The sequence below is a fragment of the Schistocerca gregaria genome, chromosome 9, assembly GCF_023897955.1.
Source record: "Schistocerca gregaria isolate iqSchGreg1 chromosome 9, iqSchGreg1.2, whole genome shotgun sequence".
Lineage (NCBI taxonomy): Eukaryota > Metazoa > Arthropoda > Insecta > Orthoptera > Acrididae > Schistocerca > Schistocerca gregaria.
In genome coordinates, this window is record NC_064928.1 from 201,772,318 (window position 1) to 201,795,752 (window position 23,435).

Consider the following 23,435-nt stretch of genomic DNA (forward strand, 5'->3'; position numbering starts at 1 on the left):
GCATTTCGGGATTTTTACCATCTGTAGTGTTTGTCTCCTTCCCGATGGTGGAGTGCGTCGGAACATACTGTGTGCATTGGTTTATGAGCTCCCCCCGCCTTTCCTAATGTTCACTGACTTCAATGTCCATAACCCTTTGTGCGGTGGAACCACGATCACTGGCTGCAGTAAAGACAACGAAAACTTACTGGCAGATATCGACCTCTGTCTCATTAGTACTGGAGCCTCCACACACGTCATTGTGGCACATGGAACTTACTCAGCCGTTGATCTTTCTATTTGCAGCTCTGGTCTTCTCCCATCCATTCACTGGAGAGCCCACGATGACCTGTGTGGTAGCAGCCATTCCTGATCTTCCCGTCCCTCCCCAGCATTACTCACCTGCATGTCCACCTACATGGGCTCTCCAGAATGCTGACTTGGAGGGTTTCATCTCCACTGTAATTATGAGCTCCACATTAAATGCAGACATTGACGAGGCTGTCCAGAATGCAACAGCAGTCATTTTATCGGAAGCCGACTTAGCGATTCTCTATTCTTTGAGATCATCCTGTTGGAAGGTAGACTTTGGAAATCACTCGGGCCGTTAGTGATCATAGATGGGCTCTCCAACTTTGTAAGTGACATCAGTCGATGAAGCACTTCATTGCCTTTAAATGACTCCATGTCCAGGTCTGCCATTTAATAATGCTGGGAATGGTATGTTTTAACCACTGGACCACATACTCCAACTTCACAGGTTTGGACAAAGATTCTAATTTCTTTGAATACCAGTGCTTTGCAGGTGAACTTGGTATTTCCTTGAACGGTGCTGTTGACACTGACCTAGACACCATAACTGAAAACTTTGATCTTCATTATTCTTGAGGCTTTGTGTGTGAAAATTATCAACCTACCTTTCATGTTCTTAAACAGTGGATTGAGAAACTGCACTTATCTTCCACTTCACAACACCTGGAGCCCTATAGTGCTACATTCAGGGAATGGGAATGCTTCAGTGCCCTAGCACTTTGCCCTGATACAGCACCAGGACCAGACCGCATCCACTTGATGCTGCACAGCACTTTCTGGATTAGAGTTGGCGCTTCCCACAGTAACCCCAACGTTCAAGGGAATGAGGTCCCATGGGACTCTGTATTAAGTGTCCCTTCCTTTCTAGAAGCCATCAACAGTATAGCAGCAGCTGTTGGGTCTCTTTATTGCATACACACATACAAGGTTCAGTGAACTACACTCCTTGCTGAATGGATGCAGTGTCTTCACTGCTGAATTAGTGGCCATCAGACGAGCCCTTAGCTATGCTTGTTCTTGCGCTGGCAAGATGCTTTTAGTCTGCGGCGACTCCCTGAGCAGCCTTCGGACAACAGACCAGTGCTGCTCTTGTCACCCATTAGCCATGACTATCCAGGATTTCTTTCTGACCTTCATCAAGCTGGATGGCCAGTTAACTTCATTGGAACTTGTGGACATATTGGGATCCCAGGGAATGGATGTGCCAACTGCTTGGCAATGTTGTCTGACAGGATGCCAGTTTCAGAATTGTCGGATGTGCGGAACTTGTAATGGTTCATCTTGGACTCCCCAAATAAACTGAGAGCAATAAAAGAGACTACAACTGTGTGGCAGTCTTTTCTTCGCATTTCTTGCATGGAATCCAGTGTTCTTCCTGGGCTACGCATTGGCCGTGTTTGGATGATACACAGCTACTTTCTCTGACGTCAGGACCCACCTTACTGCTGATGTGGTGTCCACCTGACAGTGGCCCACATCCTGCTAGACTCCCAAATTTGGGTGGTTTGCGGCGATGTCTTAAACTTGATAAGCTACTGTGATGCTGACGGACGGTGCCAAAACCATTGACCTGGTTTTACGTTTCACCTGTGAAGATGGTTTCTGCTCACCCCTGTGAGGTGGAGCACTTTGGCTTCATTGACTGCATGAGGAGTTGGAGAGGCACCCTCCACCTGCTCTGGCCCAGGTGTCCCACAGTGGCCCTTGCTCAGTGACATTGCCTGACCCGGCCCCCACCCTTAACATCTATTTATTCTGCCTACTCTTTTTTGCCATTTTGAAAGTTTTGTCTTTCCTTAACTTCACTGCATACCATCTGGAGACCTCCAACTGCATTCTTGACAGATGGACTCACCCACATTACCCCTTCGCACTCGCCTCCTTTTTCTCCTGATTTTCTTTCTGTCTTCTGATATCTTGCTTACAGTTGGGCTACCCAGGATTGCCTTCTGTATCCTTCTGCTGAGAGTTATTCCTGGTTCAATACCTGACTGAAGACCTCATAGTTCAGATCCTTTAACTCAACCAACCAGCCAAAACTAGACAGTGGTGTAATCTTGAGCAAACATGTTCAATACAAAGAGGCTAAAAGTGTTTACTTATAATTAAGGATGGTGGTGGTGTTGGGGGGATTATGTTCTGGCCAATTTCAGTGTTAGTTCACCGAATTCAGTGCTATTTACTGTTAGTTTTTACTGGACTTCCTTTAAGTAGATGAGAATTTTTCAGTGTATTGTGTTTTATTTCTTTATATACTCTGTTTTTCCTGTTTTTTTTTTATATATTTTTAAATCATCATTCTGTGTTACGTATAGAGTCAATATTGCTAATATTTGTATTATGGACATTAGACTGTGAGGCAAAATTTTCTATAAAACACTACAGACATCATTAGATGCCCTACAGATTGGCAAAGCAGTTACAGACTCAAACAGCCTCAACAAACTAAAATGTTTACATGTATCCATTCAATGGTCGGTTCGTGATGACACCAGACTGCTGCGTAAGATCACCGACTTAAGCCACTGTATGCTATGGAGCTTGCTGCGAAGAAGAGTTACTGTTCATTTTATGTAGCTCTGATGCCCACAACTTGTCTAATTTTAGTCCCTCTTCTTGTCTGTTTAAATTGTTCTTGTACTTCAGTATTTCTACGGCCCCTCTGTACACTGTTCATTATAACATAGATCTACATATACATTCTCTGCAAGCCACAGTATGGTGCATGAGAGAGGTTACCCTGTGCCACTTCTAGTCGTTTCCTTTACTGTTCAACTCGCAAAAAATGACTGCCTGCATACCTATGTATGAACTCTAATTTCTCTTATCTTATCTCTGTGGTCCTAACACGGAATGTAGTTAGGCAGGCCTAGTAGAATCATTCTGCTGTCAGCTTCAAATGCTAGTTCTCTAAATTTTCTCAATAGCATCTCTGTTATACATGTGTGGTGTTCAAACCTACTGGTAATAAATCTAGCAGCCCACTTCTGAATTGCTTCACTGTCTTTCCTTGACTCGACCTGGTGTGAATCCCAAACACTCGAGCAATACTCCAGAACTGATTGCACTAGTATCCATATGCGGTCTCCTTTACAGATGAACCACACTTTCCTGAAATTCTACCAGTAAACTGAAGTCAACGATTTGCCTTCGCTACCACTATCCTCACATGCTTGTTCCATTTGGTATTGCTTTGCAGTGTTACGCCCAAGTACTTAAATGGTGTGACTGTCAAGCAGGATGCTAAATGCTGTATTTGAGCATTATAGGTTTGTTTTTACTATTTGTCCGCATTAACTTTAATTTTTGTGGTGGTGGTGGTGAAGGAGGATAGTGTTTAACGTCCCGTCGACAACGAGGTAATTAGAGATGGAGCGCAAGCTCGGGTTAGAGAAGGATTGGGAAGGAACGGTCGTGCCCTTTCAAAGGAACCATCCCGGCATTTGCCTGAAACGATTTAGAGAAATCACGGAAAACCTAAATCAGGATGGCTGGAAACGGGATTGAACCATCGTCCTCTCGAATGCGAGTCCAGTGTGCTAACCACTGCGCCACCTCGCTCGGTGATGTGTAGAAGCATGTCCTGTAACATACATAGTACTCGCGTGACACAATCTATACTTAAAAGCTCGCGTCACATAAGAAGGCGGCTCAATTTTTAGCCGTTCTGCACATCCCCCTCCGCTAGTCACTGGCGGCCAATAATATTCATTCTCTGTCTGAGCATTTAGCATAGTGTTACCGCTAGAGAGCAAGAATAACTCCTACATGCTGCACTGTTGCTGTACTTCGCGACAACCGAATTATTCATTCAACTATAAATTTTTTTGTTTCCTTTTTTTCTTGCGGCAGTATAGCTGTGAATGTGTATCTTGTAAATGTTTGAATGTGATTAAAAGAAAAGTCAAGTGGTGGCAATAAATCAAAATGTTTCACAAGCACGTGATTTGGATTGTTTACCGCATTTATAACTTTTTCAAACATGAATTTGAAAGCAGGTCTCCTACTGTTGACATTTGAAAACACCAGAATGGGCTCCAGAACTGTGTGGTGTCGGCAAGAGAACTGTAAAGAGAATTGTAAACGAAAGTGTCAGAGCTGTAGGAACCATAGAAACAGTTGGTTTTGTGTCGCCTCGAAAGCATCGAAATCGCAAGGAACCTGTAACACAAATGGATGGCTTTAACAACAATGTTTTAAAGTGCTCCATGTAAATGAGGAATGCCTGATGTAACAAAAATGTGTTAGTTATACAGGTTTCAGTGGTAATCACTTTGTCAAGGTAAAGATTTTAAAAGATATTGGTTCCAGGTATGTTCTTTTTAGAAACTAACCAAAGCAGAGGTAACGCTAGATTGTTTTGAACGGTGACCATGCAAGTGTGGGCATGGAGGATCTCCACTTAATATCTACAAGAAACATGAGTATAACCTTCAGTTTAGAACGGCACTTGCCCTCCAGTGCTTGGCATTTTTCCTACAGCACCCGCCCACAACTCCCACTATTGCCACCCTCCCACATGAGCCCTGTCGACTGCACGTCTAATGGCCCTGCACACACTGTAAATAAAAATCCCAGAGATGATGATACCATTACAGACAGTGTTTTATGTCATTATACAAGGTAAATAAGTTAGAATTCAATGCAGCATTATTTATGTCTTTACAGATCAAACCACCTTTCAAGCCACAAGTGACATCCGATACAGACACCCGGTATTTCGAGTCGGAGTTCACTGGTGAGAGTGTGGAGCTGACGCCACCCGAACATTCGGACAGTGCTCTGAACAGCATCGCGGAAGAGCTGGAGCAGACGGGGCCGTACTTCTCGCAGTTCAGCTACCAGGACCTGACTGGCAGTAGTATGCTCAGTTCTACAGCCGGCACTTCGATTGTCTCCTCCTCCTCGGCGGCGGCCAGCATGCAGTAGTGTGCTGCGGTCACCGACGTTGCCCTTCCGAGAGGAACTCCACCTTTCTGGGGCTCGATTTGAAAGGACCCTGTGCCACTGTTCCCATTTTGAACCGACGCACGCAGTTTCCCGGGGACCGAGAGACAGCTCGGTATATTGTGCACGGTATGGGAGTGACAGATCAGGATAGTGTTGGGCTGTAATGGGAGATGTGATGAAGACAGAGCCTCTGAGGTTGTTTCGACACCCGTAGGATACCGGTGTAGCTGCCCGGAACCGGGCCGTAGGCAGATTCTAGGAATCCCTGCTCTGGAGATTTTTTTTTACTAAAATTGACAATAGGGGTAGGAAAAGGAGTCTGCTTGTGCAATACCTATGTTGCCCTATTCTGGAAGCAAATGGAGCCTGATCGCTGATACGGCTGCAAATAATTAGACTGTGACCAGTTTGTGGTCTGTCATTGCATGATCGTGTGTGTGTGTGTGTGTGTGTGTGTGTGTGTGTGTGTGTGTGTGTGTGTGTGTGTGTGTGTGTGTGTGTGTGTGTAAGTAAGTAGTATATAACATACATTAAGAGGGATTCTGTTGATTTCAGCTGGTAAGAACATTTTATATTTCAAGCATGGTCATTTCATGCATATTGTGCAGACTGTACATTTCTCTTTCTTTTTTTCTTTTAAATTATCACTGTAAATTTAATGTCCATCAAACCAGAAACAAATTTCTGGCCTCTTTGCAATGGTGAAATTTGGTACCTTTGTTAGTACTTCAATATTGTTAGTGCAAGGTGAGCAAAGCTCTTTGGGCTTAATTTTCATGTTTCTTTCCTTTTTATTTACAAGTGCATATTCACCAGTTTTATTGCACTGTTAACAAGCAATACAGGGACATACTTTGTGGGCAACTGCACTGGGGCTCCCTTTGTATCTCCTAGTTCTTTCCTTGTGAAAGAACTGAAACCAGTTCGATAATTTGTTTAACGGCGTACTGTGGTTTGGAAGAATGAAGTACTTGGAGACAGTGTAGTTAGCATTCCATTTTGTTAGTTTCCATGAGTAGCTTTAGATCACACCACAAAATGAGTCATTATGTGAATACATGCTGGAGCATCGTACGTTGACTGCCACGTGTTTTTGCAAAATGAGCCATAAACACCTATTAGATTTTGGTGTTAGAATTCAAAGGTAGGTACAAAGGGATACACCAGTTTGCGTGAGTGTGCCTGTAGGTAATTAAGTCTAAGCCTTCCTGATTGGATATGAAATGTCTGTCAGTTTTTTCATACTGCAAGGGGATCATGTTGTTAAATCCTGTGTTGTACAGTTAAGAATAAATTCTGGATAACAGTAACCAGAATGTAAGATTTTACGCACTCAACCAGAGAAGCCGCTACTATTAGTAGTAACACGGTTATCTTTGTATACAAATGAACTTACAGATTTATAATTAATTTGTAAATACATGGATTAGAAGTCATCTTAAGAGTACTATAGGTGGATGTGACAACCACTATTTCATTGGCACTATTGTAGTACATACAATAGGCAGCCAATGTGAGTCAACCCAGAATTATCTTCTACTATTGAATATTGTACATTTCTGACAAAATCCAGTGTGAAGGAAGTGGTTATATGCTATAGATATGTTTAAATACTCTTTGGATGTGTTGGCAGAGGTCAAACCTTGAAAATGATACTTCATTTGTTGCGATGGTAGCTCATTAACACATCCAGCTCCTCCTTTTAAAGAGCTATTTGTTATTGTTGTGCAGAAGTTGATTATACCATTCAGTTCTGGGCCATTTTGTAAGAAGTAGATTTATGTTATTGATGTACCAATTGTGTGCTAAATGATCGGGTAGTAGTTCTCTCTGCTGGTGGAAGTATTATTGAAACTTAAATTTTCTTGCCTATTTATAGTATGTACTGTCTTTCATAATATTTAAAGGGTGACAGTAACATTTAGGCAAATTTAGAGAGGTGAAAAATGTGCAAATTTTGACTGGTAGGAATAAAGGATAATATTTCCCTGTTTTAAATGGTGCCAGTGCTGTACCCGAATCGTATGGCTAGAAACATGACATAGCAAAGAGTGATTAGTTTTGTCTTATTAGCACTACAAGTGCAAGCTTTGTAACAGTGCTGAAAAATTACAAGTGGTGCTCTATAACTCCCTTCACTGGATATGGAAATCTGATTTTTTAAACATGAAAAAAATATCATAGTTCTCAAGCTTCCAGCCACGTCAAGTCGATGTATAACCATTTGCTGTGGCTTGATGAGACTATGCATTTGTACCTTAATCTGTAGCATTCAATAAATTGTGTGAAGTACGTTAGAAATTAACAGGTAGCTTTTTCAAAGACTAGTTTCTTGTCGCATCTTGCCATCTCTGCTTAAATAGGCTATGCAACTTTCTGTTACTAGTTTGAGTGGAAAAAAGGAATTTCAATAAAAGGAGAACCTTAACATTCGATCAGAGAAACAATAATAACAAAAATAAGCAACATACTTCTAATACAATGAAGCCAGCCCTCTCTGTCTTGATCATTTCGTCATACTTTTTTGTACCCAAATGGCAAATGTTGCCTGTATTTTCTTCTTATTGTTTCTTTGACTGAATTTTAAAGTTCTCATTTTACTGAAATTTCCTGTTTTCCATTGACTGTAGGTGTGCAGTGGACTAGTTGTGGTGAGTTGTTAGCATGAAGCTTATGTCTCTTTGTTGATCATCTTACTTCTTCTTACTTTGCACAAACTTTATTTTGTGTGTGAGAAATGTAAGAGCAGATGGCAAAATATTTTTTGCTTCATTTGGTGTCATTTTTTGAGGCATTTGTTAATTTTTGTTCCCACTGTTTCATTGTGCAATGTGTTTACATCATAAGCTAGAGTGGGTAGTAATGTTAAGACATGAATTTTGTTAGCTGAGTGCTGAGTTAAGGTTTTGTTGGAATTCTAAGAGGGACACACTAAAGCTCTATAAATGTTAATCGTTTTTGTATGTCAAGTGGGGGCTTGAGAGAGCATCTTGATACAGAATGTCATGATTATGGTCATATCCATTAAGTTTCATAGGTAATTGGTTGATGGAGTAATAAATGTAAAGACATTACTCATGTTTATCATCCTCATTTACGAAACTGGAACAAGCATTGTAATTATTGTGACGACGTGCAGTATGACTGCTTCATATTTCTACACAGTAGGTGATCTTTGATGATACAATTAAGAAAAATGATTTTCTCAACTTGCCTTAGCTGTGTTGTTTCTTCTCATGCCAAAGGTGGTAGTGTGCACACTGTGAAAGAATGTAGTTATGGGAAGCAATATAATGTTATCAGTAACTAAAATTCTGTTTTCTTTGAAGACTTGGGAGATTTTGTGCATAGGATAAAAATTATAAAGAATTAAACCCAGTGAATTATTAGTAGAACCAGGCATTTTATACAGATTGTACGTTTTTGTTGTTGAAATGATAGCCTTGCAGCTGATGAAACTGACAGCAGTTTATATTAGTAAAAAACATTTCTTGACTATAAGCAAGATAAAACCATAGAATGGGTTATCTGTACGCCCCTCTCCCACTGGTATTGATCAGTTTTACAACCAGAAACCATGTATTTATTAGAATACAAATTCTGCATTTAAGGAAAGGCAATAATGCTTTACTATTATTGTTATCATTATTTGTCACAAGTTTTATTTATTTATTCTGTTATAACATTTGTTGTGAAATCTATTGTTTTCTTTTAGCCTTCAATAGGAAAATAATGAACTGTTTTATTGCAAGAAATGATGATAGTTTGAAATGCTGTAAGTTCTGCTTGTAGACTATTTGGGTGATTCCTCTTAGTTATTCTAAAAGAATGTATAAATAAAGTTTTTTTTCTTCCTGATGGATTGTAATTTTTTTACCTTCATTTTGGAGATTGGAATGGAAATTTTGTAACAGGAGGAGATCCAGTGCAAATGCAGTTGACTTCACGTATGTGTGGGACTCGTATTCATCTGGATGAGTGAGCATTGTAATAGTAACAGAAAATAAAGTATTTCAAAATTGGAAAGGAAGTAATAAGAACTGTACTCCAAAAGCACTTTATGGCAAATATGACATAAGGTCAGACTACAGCTACAGTTTGCTCTACCATAGCATTTGGAAATAGTCATTGTTGTAACACTATCATTATTTTTTTACTCTTTATTATACTTATGAATAAACCATTTGAAGATCAGATTTCCATGTGCTGGTAAGTATAAACTGTTTGTAGCTTAATGAAATTGTTGCTAGTAGCTGAGTGAGTAGTGTAAAAATTTTGAAAATCTAAATTCCGTATTTCTTAATATAAATGTTAATTAACAATTGTCGAATCATGTAAGGAGAGGTCTGCTGGAATGTAAACAATTTTCTCCAAAACCTAGCAAAATATGCATTCTTTCATGTGCACCTGTCACCGAGTTTACACTTCTATTTGGCGGTGATTTCATTACTCCTGAATTACTGAATCATGGTTTTTTAATAAAATCTTTCATGTGTTAAGTAATTAAAAATAATCACTTGAAAATGCCAGTATTCACAATTAATTAAAAATTGCCCCCAAAATGTAAAACACAATTAGAAAGTAACGCATTTATTATTAGAGAGACTGAGCAGAATTACTGATGTATGTAATTTTTCACGTTTTACATTTCTTTATGAAATTTAAATTTACTTTCATACAACCAGTAATTAAAAAGGTATAATTCAATGTTCATTAATTAACATTTCTGTGTGTTAATAAATACAAAGATGAAAATGAGGCACTCTACTTCAGTATTTCACGTAATTATTAATCAAATTTAAATATTTGTCATAATCTATTTAAATTGAGAGATGTAATGTTATGTTTGATTTGACACAGCAAGAGTAGTAGTACTGTTAGAGACCTAACGCTGCCTTTAGGCATATACACGGTTCTATGTGCAAATACCTAGTCTATATTGATCCAGTATTTGGAAATGAGAGCACTCAGTGAATTATGACGAACTCATTTGTATAGTAAACAGGTTTGAAGCTATTTTTTACATGAGTAAAATTCTTTCTGGAACTGAGGGCCTACTGGTACGAAGCAACTGTGCTGTTCCTATTCACCAGGGAAGACAAAGCACTGCAATGAGACTGAATTCTCATAAAGGTCCCTGAGCAATGGTTCAAGAATCAGCTGCAGAATTTGAAATGTAGAGGCAATTCTTGTCTTCTTGTCGCCATAGCCGTATTGACTTATGTGGCCGATGTGCAAACTGCTTGGTTCAACACCTTAGTGCCAGTGACAGGTAGACTGTATTTCCACAGAAGGTGCAGAATTTCCATATGAGCAAGCCCCACTGTATATGGTAACAATGTCTTTTGACACACGACATGACAAAATAGGGAGGCATTCATTTCACTATCAGTTGATGGTCTAGAGCAGAAGAAAAATCAATAGAAATATGACAATTCCATTGTTTTATTGAAGATGTCTCCATATATTACTTCACTCTAAACATATTGTAAGTAAATGGAAGGAACTGAACTTTTCATTGGATTGATTACATTTTATAACTATGTACTAATGATACTCATAGTAGCAATACATATGGAGTGAGCATTCACATGTACAGAACAGAATTTTTATTTGCTAATGTACTTTGACTCAGTCACGTGATTGTGGTATGGCATAAGGCTTACCTGTAATGTCTTGAAAATTCAAAGATACTGTGGATTTTGTTTCTGTATTTTATAGGCATATTAACAAACTGCATTCTATTTTTGGTGTGAACTTGATTAAAAACTTTGAAGAGACAAATGCAAAACCATTTCACTTGTTTGCACTCAGTGTCACAGCTCAGATCTGTGATTTTTTTTCCCCCAGCGTGCCAAAGTGTGTGTGTCCAGAAAAACATCTAAGTTATAGCCATGGCATGGAAGTAATTCATGAATTATCACTCTGTGATAAGGAACAAAATTTTTTCATTTTTATTTTCTGGTAGAATCTTTGTTAATCCTTAGGGGACTAAAATATTGATGCATAAACTATTCACTGTGCCATAGGAACTTGATGACCACTGTAAAATAAGTCAGTGTTTTTTGGAAACTGAATAATATTAAGAAAATAACTCACTGTCATATTTAAATCTTATGTGTGGGGTGAAACCTGCTTAAAACGTATGTACATTCAACATATTATTTGGAAGCACACTACTGAATTTATCCAACCCTCCCTCCCGCACCCATTCTCAACACGCCCGTGCACTCACAAATTAGCTTTGATTTTTTATCTTCATTATACTATTTTAATCAATATACAATAATAAGACTTTTATAATACTTCCTAACAAAAAAGTATCATCTATTGATGAATTGTGGTAAATGTGTGGAAATGGTATATACATGCAAAATTTTAGCTCTCCAGTATACCCAACTATGAGGGTGAATCTCACACAAACTGAATTTTTTTCCTGTTTCAAGCTTATTTAAGTTACAGAAAAATTTCGCGTGAACTCCTTTTTTCTATAGTGTCTCCTGAACAGGGAAACCCATTGCCCCCCCCCCCCCCCCCCCCCACAGCTAAAATGTTTCTTGACCTAATTTTTTGTAAAATGGACATGACCGACAGCACCATTACTGTTAAATCTGTGACCTTCAACAACTTCTGTTAATGGTCCAAACAAATGAAAATCACAGTGTGATAAGTCTGGACTGTACGGAGGATGTTCTGGTGCAGTCCAGAACAATTATAGAATGTTCCATTGATTTCAGGCAGCTGCATGTTGTGAGGCATGATCATATCTTGGGTTGGAAGTACATGTCTTTTCTGACGATATATACATTTTGTTTGGTCCAAATGTTGGCATTAATATGCAGCATTCATAGTACAGTGTATATAGTAACCTGGTAAGTACAATTAACAATTAAAATAACAGGGTCATAAAAAGGGTTATAAATAAATTTTAACATTTCACCTTGCAAACCCAAATAATATAAACAACTGTTTCAGCCAGTAATATTCACTTTACCAATTGTATAACTGTGGCTGGTGGCATGAATTATGCCAATACTAAATCAATTGTTATGTCCAAGATCACTTAATAATTAAATCAAATTACTCCAAAAAGAACATTTAGTTAACAAAACTTGCATGCAATATGAAGAGAAAGTGAATAAACAAGCAAGAATAAAACTTAGAATATCAGTGAAGAACTCCTTTAAAATAAAAGAGACTTCAAAGAACCTTCCCAAAGTGTTCCTCTTCAGTTTGGTAGCATGTCAGCAGCCGTTTGCACACTTTGAGACAGTAAAGCTTGTGATCTGTGGTGAGAAGACAAGACACCCACCTGGTGGACATCTCCAAAATCCGAAGGTGTCAGTAGTGATCATCTGACCACTACCGTAGCTTATACCGACTTTGGTAGCAGTTATCTTCAATAAGCTGGCTAACAGTGTGAATATTCTTGTCATGCTGGTAGTCGAGTGTCATTAGTTAACGACATCCTCGACTATTTCTTGCCGTCGTAAACATTGTTTGTGTCATAAGTACCCCCTGAGTTTTTCTTATGGTGGTGTCCAGTACTGTGCTGCAAGGTTTTCAAAATTTTGGACTGTTTTATATCCTGTGAGAAAGTTTATTATAATGCATAGTCCAACAAATGACTGTATCTCCTGCTCCGACATTGTGGTTCTGATTAAAGAAACAATATAAAATTATAGTTGTGGAGAATAATCACTGGGAAGAAAAACGTCAATGAGCAGAGATGACACTTCTCCATTTAAAAAAAGAAGCGTAAAACAACACTTCCGGTTTGTATTTGATTAACTCTTGTATCTACAGCTGTAACTGTGTCGTAAATTTAAGGCAATTTTAACAAGTAAGGCTATGGCAGGAGCAGTATATGGAATTTATTTGGTACTTATCTGTTGAAGATGGCACATTGTCTTCGGCAGCAATAGTTTTGGTCATAATATGAACTATGGAATGAAACTCCATTTTTCATGTCACAAACTTATGTTGACCAATTGTCAAATAAGTGTCAAAACTGCACAAAAACTGATACATATGTAAAGTATATGAGCACTCCTTACACCAACTGTAAATGTGTATGATCCCACTTCTGGTATCAATTGTAAATGTATGCGAGGTTTGGGAAAGGGGGGGGAAGCGGATGTAACATATGCCTTGTGATGACAGAGTGCAGGAGGTCGGGCGGTCAGGTTTAGAGAGTTGGCATTGAGGGCTGCCGTTAAATGACAAAACAGGAAATAAGGTATAATGAAGATAAAAAATCAAAGCTAATTTGTGAATGCATGCGCATGTTGAGAATGGGTGCGGGACTTCGGGGGGGGGGGGGGGGGGGGGGGGTTGTTGGATAAATTCAGTAGTGTGCTTCCAATTAATATGTTGAATGTACATACACTTTAAGCAGGTTTCACCCCACAGATAAGATTTAAATATGTCAGTCTGAGTTATTTTCTTAATATTATTCAGTTTCCAAAAAACACTGACTTATTTTACAGTGGTCATCAAGTTCCTATGGCACAGTGAATAGTTTTATGCATCAATATTTCAATGTACGTTGTACAAGGGGCGTGCCTAGGGTCAGAAGTTACCAGGTTTAGGCCAGTGTAGGAGGTCGAACTATTAATTGAAATGGGCAATGGAAGGGGAAGCGGTTCATGTTAACTTACGTTGGTGGCTGGTCGTGAAAAGCAGAGCCAGAGGCTCTGTATTCCAAAAAGATGTCTGTTCTGCTCGAGGTCTGGATTACAAGAGAGAGAAGCAACTGTGTTCTGCACCGCAGAACGCTCCAGTGCCCGCACACGTGATCTGCATCCCGCACACACTATTGACTAAAACCAATGGCGTGAATTTGCTATCAGTTTCAGCAGAGGTCTCAGGGCGTCTCTTGTCAGCAGCTTTAACTGGACAGAACTGCCTCGGTTTTGAAAGACAAGCAACTTGTGTCACGTAGGCACAGCCTAAGTTACTCAGGGAGAACACTTGTAAAGATTTGACTGGGTCTTTGAAATAAATTTTTTTAAACCAAATCCCTAAAATATTCCTTGACTGGCTGTCACCATGTACATGTATCTGGTTGAAATATGCTACAAAACTCCCACAAGATTGGTACAAAACAACTACATCCACTACAGCTCACAACTGGTTTCCAGTGCCACTCTTGAACACAATACTCCTTTATATATTTTTGTAGCAATCACAGCTATGTAATTCAGTCTTGAGTATTGATTTACAATAAAGAATTAAGTATTCACAGAGTTTTAAGAATGACACTGTATTCTGCAATTATAAATAATACGCTAGACAATATACTTGCTTATACAGAAATACTTGAAATTTGTTTAAACAAAACAATGACAGAAAAAAAAATCTGAGTTAGGGTGCAACTTAAATATTGAAGTTTCCTTAATTGACAAATGTTCTGGCATTATAGTATTAAGTGACACAAAAAGATTTCTTTGAAAGTGCGTTAAAGACTTGATGTTTGAAATGTTTTTATTTGACTATTACTTTACAGTGCTTTCCAGAAACAATCTGTCTCATAATTCTGCATATATTTTCACAAAAACTGCATTACTTGAACAAATATTTTTCTACCTGAGTTTGAAACTACTAATCCGACTGAAGTAAAATATATATGTAAATGAAATTTCAATTGCTTTAGTTTAACAATTTTGCATATTAAATAAAATGAACTTTGCCTTTTGAATGTCATTAAAGTGCTTTAAACCCTTAACATAAAACCCCAAGTTATGTTGACAGAAATTTAAATTCCGAATATACTCAGCTGCTAGAGAACAGATGCTTCTACTACTTTTACATTTGAAACCTCACTGTTATATTTTGGTTGAGCTGGTTGCCACTAGGTATCATCTTTAGTGTGTGTAGCATTGGATACTCAACGACGAAACATGTGCTTTCAGCCTGTCTCATGTATTATTGTGCTCCAGCCAGCTCCTTCAAGATTTATGTGCACAGGAAACTTTTGAAATACATAGACTTCAAAGCTATGTACAAACTAAAAAATGACATCAAGTTTCAGCATACTTCACAGAATCAAATGCACAAGTATACTCAAGATTTTATTATTGGTGAACATCGAAATTTTGTAACTCATTATTTGGAGCTATAAAAGCTATCTTTATATATCTGTGCATAATGTCACTCATTCTAGGATATTTCTCAATAACAAAGTAAGTTTTTTGACTGTAATGTGAAAAAGAAAATCAATGAGTTAAGGGTTAAAATGATATTCAGGAATGATTAAAATGCATAACAGTAAGAAGCAGGGTCGCAAATGAAGATGAACATACAAAAAAAAATACAAAGGTTCACAAATCACACTTGAAAAGAGCATCTTACATGTATCTGATATAAGGTATTTCATCATCCAAGTGCCCCACCAATTCACTTAAATCCCAGCAACAACTTTATACCAATGAGTTCCAGTAAACATGGTCAAACAAATGCACATATTAAGAGCTATGAGCACCTGTTCAATGACATGTGTTTCATACTAGCAAAGGCTAACAAGTGCTCATAGCTCTTAAGGTAAGCAGTTTACAGCCCCTATTTACTGGTCTTCATTTTCTTGTTTTTCTCCATATTATCTTCTCCAAAACTGTAAAAAGGAAAGAGCTTGCAGTAGAAGAGTCCAATGTCAGAGATATCAGAATGATTTTCACTTAAAACTTTCAGTCTGGTCTCTTACCTCTCAATGATACATCTACCCTTCTCTATCATCCTTAAATGTTTGTAACTTTGTCACAGACTTACCCTGCATCTATACCACTATTACTAACAGGTATAATTGTTTTTCATCTGATTTACTGGTATGAATATTTGCCTTGGCATATCTCATGGTAGATTTAATAAAACATAATAAATTGAGCAGGTTTATTAATTTGCTATTCCTAAAGACTATGCCTGCATATATAACACTGTTATGCAGAGAGAAACCTTTTTCTCTCTTAAAGGGTTAAATCTGGTTAATGATGTGGCTCAGATCAATTTCCCCAAAGACAATAGTATTCAGAAAGAAATTATCAATTGGCAATGCACTGTTGTCGTCGTCATTCTATATCTTCTGCAAGCCTCTTCACCTCCAAATAACTACTACTGAATCTGCTTAATATATTCAACTCTTGGTCTCCCTCTACAATTCTTACCACTCCCCCTCCCCCCCTTACACACACACACACACCTTTGATGTCTTACATGGGAACCTCCCCATCGCATCCCCCTCAGATTTATTTATAAGTGGGCACAGTGGATAGGCCTTGAAAAACTGAACACAGATCAATCGAAAAAACAGGAAGAAGTGGTGTGGAACTATGAAAAAAAATAAGCAAAATATACAAACAGAGTAGTCCATGTGCAAGATAGACAACATCAATGTCAGTAAGAGTTCAGCAGTACGTTGGTCCTGTGGTTAGCGTGAGCACGTGCCGAATGATAGGTCATTGGTTCAAGTATTCCCTCAAGTGAATAGTTAAATTTTTAAAGTAATCAACTTCGCTCTCCAAAATTCCAGGACATGTTCAGATTTGCTTGGACAAATGCAGGATTTGACAGTCTACACATGGAAAAATTTGAAAACGTTAAAAACATATGTTGTGACAGAACACAGGGAAAACTGTGCGACTGTGAAACTGTTGCATTCATGTTGCAGTTTATATGACAAACTCTTATGTTTTCATCATTTTTTTGGGAGTGATCATCACATGATCATATAAAGTTGATCGTCGGTAAAGCAGATGCCAGACAGATTCATTGGAAGAATCCTAAGGAAATGCAATCCTATCTGGTACGGATCCCACACTGTTGAGCAGTATTCAAGCAGTGGGCGAACAAGCGTACTGTAACCTACTTTTATTAACAGTCTTTCATAAAATATCAATAACTGAGAATTTATATTTGAAAGAAAACAGGAATTTCACGTGAAATATGTAATTACAAACAACACAACATGCATTATTCAGGAAAAATAGTAATGAATTTTACAGTTACGAGATGTAGGTATTTCAAATTGAATGAGAAAATACAATAAGATGAGATTTGAACCAGCAAACCATGAATTGTAATAGATTTTCAGTCAGTTACACTACCGATTGCACTACCCATCTAGTATGTATTTGTGACTCAACTGAATCCAATATAGCCCCTCAGAAAACTTCAAACCCAACTACCTCTGCAGTTTTATGAACTACATTAAGAGCAACCTACTCCTCAACACTTTTTAGCAATGTTCCATGCACTTGTTTCACTACAGAACAGGAAGCAGCCTCAGCCATTTTCATACTGCACATCAACAGTGCGACAATCGGAGCACAACAGTGCTGAGGCCATGACTGTACTCTAATACTGAAATGAAAATTACAAAGCTAAAGCACGATTGAGACAAATGTTGACGACAGTTAATAAATTTGAATATCTTTAAATTTCATTTAATGTAAGTTAGTAATGATATATCTAATACATAACTAGGACCTACTACCAAGAGTGTAACATCAGTGTACATGTGCTATACTCCGTTCATCATAAGAATATACTTGATGTAAACAAACACAAATACAATGATTGGCCAGAAGCCATAGCACAACTGGTGTTTTAACGCTCTTGGAAGTAGGTCCTACTCATGTATTAGATGTATGTTAATAATAATATATCTAATACATGGGTAAAACTTACTTCCAAGAGCATTAAAACACCAGTTTTGCTATGACTTCTGGCCAATCATTGTGTTTGTGTTTGTTTACATTAGGTATATTCTTATGATGAACAGAGTATAGCACATGTACACTGGTGTTACACTCTTGGTAGTAGGACCTAGTTATTTATTAGATAACTTACATTAAATGAAACTTAAAGATATTCAAATTTATTAACTGTCGTAACATTTATCTCAATCGTGCTTTAGCTTTGTAATTTTCATTTCAGTATTAGAGTACAGTCATGGCCTCAGCACTGTTGTGCTCCGATTGTCGCACTGTTGATGTGCAGCATTAAAATTACCGAGGCTGCTGTTTGTTCTGTAGTGAAACAGGTGTGTGGAACATGGTTAAAAAATGCCAAGAAGTAGGTTGCTCTTAATGTATTTCATAAAATTGCAGAGGTGGGCGGGTTTGAAGTTTTCCCAGGGACAGTATTAGATTCATTTGAGACACAAATACATAGTAGATGTGCAGCGCAATCAGTAGCGCAACTGACTGAAAATCTATTACAGTTCATGGTTTGCTGGTTCAAATCTCCTCTTATTGTTTTTTCTTATTCAATTTGAAATACCTACATCTCGTAACTGTAAAATTCATTACTATTTTTCCTGAATAATGCTCGTCGTGTTGTTTCTAATTAAATATTGCACGTGAAATTCCTGTTTTCTTTCAAATATAAATTCTTAATTATTGATATTTTATAAAATACCTTTAATAAAAGTTGCTTAAATTATGGAAACATAACAATTTGATTTTTTAAGCCAAAAATGAAAAACGAAATACTCTTTATTTGGACTATGTTCATCGTTTTATACCACAGATGTAGGTAATTGTCTTAGAAACATGAAAAACAATCATTTTCACAGCATACAAATGCTGCATTTTTACATTTGCCACATACCATTACAATATGAACAGAACTCATCAGGAGCCAAGTTATGGGATTTGAGCCTAGAAGTAACAAGACTATTAAGCTGCCAGACATACTGGAACTAATGCACACAGGTTTTTAACGTGTCACTGTCGAATGCTGGTGGGATATAGAATGGTTCATCACAAAAGAAGAGGAGAAAATGTGGCTCCTGGTTGGCTTCCTGGGTTCTGTTGTTGATAGGCTTGTTATCAACGTAGCAGGTGACACTTCCTGAACTGAAATGTATTCTCCGATTTAGATAAGGAAGGAGCTAAGAGAGTGCCAGAAGACTGGCTGTTATTAATAGCTTCAGTGGCTTTAGTATTCAACAGGACAGTGAAATCCCTGCAATATGCTTTTGCATTAAACACGCAGTAGTGTTGGAGTTTTGCCAATTATTATTTCATTGTCTTAAAAATTAAATGACATTTAAAGCTATATTGTTTCTTTGCTTGTCTTTTTTTACATCTGATCTGCAACTGCTCACATCATTACAGGTTAGTTGGACTGCTGGTTGCGCAGTGCTGTCCGCAGTTTAATGCATCAGTAAAGCTGTTGTGCCGCATTATTGCTTAGTGTACATGCATGTAATGCAGCATAGACATATCCTTACGATCGTACTTGACTGTACTGGTCACAACTTTGCTTCCACTCCACATGAAATGAAATCCAATGAGATTCAAGCAAACATTTAAGAATACATAGTGTAATGATTATATCAGGTTTATTCTTATGATGAACAGAGAGTACAGCTTCTGACTAAACATACGGTTTGTGTTTGTTTGGATCAGCTTTATTCGTATGATGAATTGAGTATAGTCAGGTTGTGCCCTCAAATTTCTTTTCGCCCCAGTTCCATTCAATACCTCCTCATTAGTTATGTGATCTACCCACCTAATATTCATTCTTCTGTGTCACCACATTTCAAAAGCTTCTATTCTCTTCTTATCTATACTATTTATAGTCCATGTTTCACTTCACACAAAGGCTTTCAGAAAATATCTACATTTTATATCCTGTGTACTTTGGCCATCATCAGTAATTTTGCTGTCCAATTAGCAAAAATCATCTAGTATTTTGAGTGTCATTTCTTAAACTAATTCCCTGAGCATCAGTTAATTTAATTTTACTACAGTCCATTATCCTCTTTTTTGCTTTTGTCGATGTTAATCTTATATCCTCATTTCAAGGTGCTTCCCAGTGCATTCAGCTGCTCTTCCAAGTCCTTTGCCGTCTCCAACAGAATTACATCATCGACAAACCTCAGAGTTTTGTTCCTTCTCCATGTACTTTAATTCCTACTCTAATTTTTTCTTTGGTTTCCTTTGCTGCTTGCTCATTGAACAGATTGGACAACATTGGCAAAAGGCTACCACTTTGCCTCTCTTCCTTCTCATCCACTGCTTCCCTCTTATGCCCCTTAACTCTTATAACTGCCCTCTGGTGTCTGTACGAGCTGTAAGTAGCCTTTTGCTCCTTGTATTTTACCCCTGATACTTCCAGAATTTGAGAGTATTCCAGTCATCACTGTCAAAACTTTCTCAAAGTCTACAAATGCTAGAAATGAAAGTTTGGCTTTCCTTAACCTATCTTCTAATGTAAGTCATTGGGTCAGTGTTGTCACTTGTGTTTCTACATTTCTCCAGAATCCAAACTAATTGTCCCTGAGGATGGCTTCTACCAGTTTTTCCATTTTTCTGTAAAGAATTCATGTTAATATTTTGCAACATGACGTATTAAACTTATAGTACTGTAAACAAAGATTCCAAGACTTACCAAGCAGGAAAGTGCCGGCAGACAGGCACCGATGGTTGCGAAAGCTAGTAATTGTGTGTGTGTGTTTTGTTCATTGTGCCTGTCTGCCGGCACTTTCCCGCTTGGTAAGTCTTGGAATCTTTGTTTTTAATATTTTTTCCCATGTGGAAGTTTCTTTCTATTTTATTTACATTATAGTACTGTAATATTCACACCTGTCAGAACCTGCTTTTTTCTTTTTCTTTTTTTTTTTTTTTTAGAGAACTATGTTTTCATTACATTCCTTTTGAAGTCTGAGGGTATTTTGCAAGTCCCATACATCTTGCACACCAGATGAAGAGTTTTGCCATTGCTGGCTCTCCTGAGGCTGTCAGTAGTTCTGACAGAATGTCATCTACTCCTGGGGTCTTGTTTCGACTCTATCAAATTCTTCTTACAGTATCATATCTCCCATCTCAAATTAATCCACGCCTTTTCCCATTTCTATAATATTGCCTTCAAGTTCATCTCCCTTCTGTATACTCCTTCCACCTTTTCCCTTTCTTTTCTTCAAAGCTCTCTTTAATTTTCCTGTAGATGGTATCTATCTTTTCCCTAGTGAAATATGCTCCTTACATTTCTTATGTAGCCATTTCTGCCCAATCATTTTTCACACATACACTGCAAGCTGTGTGACACATTGTCTTGACCTGATGGTAGATGCTACGATGCCAAAGAAAAACAAACTGCATATGGGGGTGAACATAGTCCCCTAAGGATAGACACACACAGTAGTGTTGATCCATAGTGCATTCTAGAATTATAAGATCAGCCAGGGAATGACACAGAAACACTCGCCGGACCATAACGCTCCCTCCTCTGGCCTGGACTCTTTCGATGATTGTTGCAGGACCATGCAATCCAACAGCCTTCTATCCAATTGAGCATAAAACGTGATTGATTGATCTGAAAAGGCCACCTGTCACCACTCAGTGGACATCCAGTTGCAGCAGGGGTGTGCAAAATTGCAGCTTTCACCACTGCTGAACAGCAGTCAGCAAGAGTTCACAAACCTGGCACCTGCCGTGGAGTCCCACAAACAGCACAGTTCACTGAATGGTCACTGGGGAGACACTGTCGGTAGCCCCTTGCTTCATCTGGGTGGTCAGTTGGTCAACAACTGCGTGTCTATTCACCATTAGACATCTCTATAGCTTTTATTCACCTGTCATCTATGGCCCATGGTGCACCACTGTTGTCTCAGCGCCAGTTTTGGATAGCGCCATTTTACCGTGCACGGTATTCTTTAATGCGCACACACACACACACACACACACACACACAAACAGTTTACAGACTTTTCCATTTCGGAAATGCTTTCTCCTGGCCCAAAAGTTAATGATCATACTCTTTTGGATGTCACATAAATTGCTCTGTTTGTGCCTCACAGTGGCTGCACTGTTTTAGACATGCCCCCCACGTGCTCTATACACCATCCACTGGTAGTGCTGGCACCTGCAGTCTGCGACTGGTTACTGCATTTTTATCTCAATTGAGTCTCACGGTTTCACGGAACAAAATTCTTTATTTCGGCGAGTGTCTGCTGACCAGATAGGATGAGCAGTTGCTCTCTAAATTGGATACAAATCCGAAAGTTTAACTCGCAGATGAAATGTTCTGATTATGCATATAATATCAGGAAGAGGTGTGACAGAAAAACTGTCATTGACACTGTCTCCTGACTGGAGCAAATATCAAAACATGGAACAAACAAGATAATATAAAAATTCACAAGTCAAGGAAAAAACAATACAGAAGAATATAAAACATGTTATGAAACACAGGAACCCGTCTCTCTCTCTCTCTCTCTCTCTCACACACACACACACACACCGCTGCACCACTGAACACAATAATGTCACCAGTTGGTGACAACTTTGTAGCAGACACTAGAACATCAGACATAGGCAGTGGTCACATTAATGTTACTAGACCATATGATTGTGCAAGTAACCTTGTACTGGAAATATCCAGATGTACACCACAACCTGTGTGCTGTGACTGATGAGTCACCCCTCACAAAGTCATGTGCTGAGTGTTCAATTAAACACTTTATCCAGGGTTCCCTGTTCCATTTAAACAGTGATTTTCTTCACATTTGTGTCGGCAGAGGTCATCTGCCAACTCAGCTCTCGGAGAGCTGAGCACACAGAAATGAATTAGGTCACTGAAAATTAGTAGCTCTCCTGGTTGCAGTGGTAGGCAGTTACTTTTACATACATGCACACATGTGGTAAATGTTGATGAAGTGCAGCTGATGACTGGGAGGGAGAGTCTGCAGGCGTACAAGATATGAATGATAGAGGGGGAAGCAGGATGGCGATACAGCATGAACACCTGGTCTGGTGAGCTCATATGGAATACGATGCTGTGGAGTGTGATACAGAACAAAAGAAGTAGAAACTGTAGGGAGGAGGGTGTGGATGCAAAATGAGTGAAGCTGGGGTCCTGGGGCAGAATGGGAGGTGGGTGTGAGGCAGGAACAAGTTAGGACTGAAGGCAGGAATACTACAGTATCAAAGGATTTGTCAGAACTCTGATCTACATAATTCACTGAAGCTAATGTCTTTGTGGGAGATGATCCAGATGGCACAGGTTGTGAAGTAGCATTTTAGTCAAGGATGCTGTGCTAAACAGTGTGTCTCACAGCTGAGGGATGAGATGCAACTGACTTCTTTGCAGAGTATTACAATGAAATATCCAATTCTTACAGGACTGAGCAACACAATTTTTGAGTGACATACGTGATACATTGTGTTGTTATTATAATGACCTTGCAATTA

The 23,435-nt window shown here is 38.5% G+C and overlaps 1 protein-coding gene across 2 annotated transcripts in view; it reads left to right on the forward strand.

Moving 5' to 3' along the window:
• Positions 1–9,099, forward strand: part of LOC126292056 (RAC serine/threonine-protein kinase) — a 512,592-nt gene extending 503,493 nt beyond the window's left edge. For both annotated transcript variants that reach the window (XM_049985860.1, XM_049985861.1), the window contains one exon: positions 4,960–9,099. In XM_049985860.1, the coding sequence (XP_049841817.1) occupies positions 4,960–5,220 (261 nt within the window). In that variant the 3' untranslated portion in view covers positions 5,221–9,099. The remainder of the gene's footprint in view (positions 1–4,959) is intronic.
• The last annotated feature ends 14,336 nt before the right edge of the window (positions 9,100–23,435 follow it).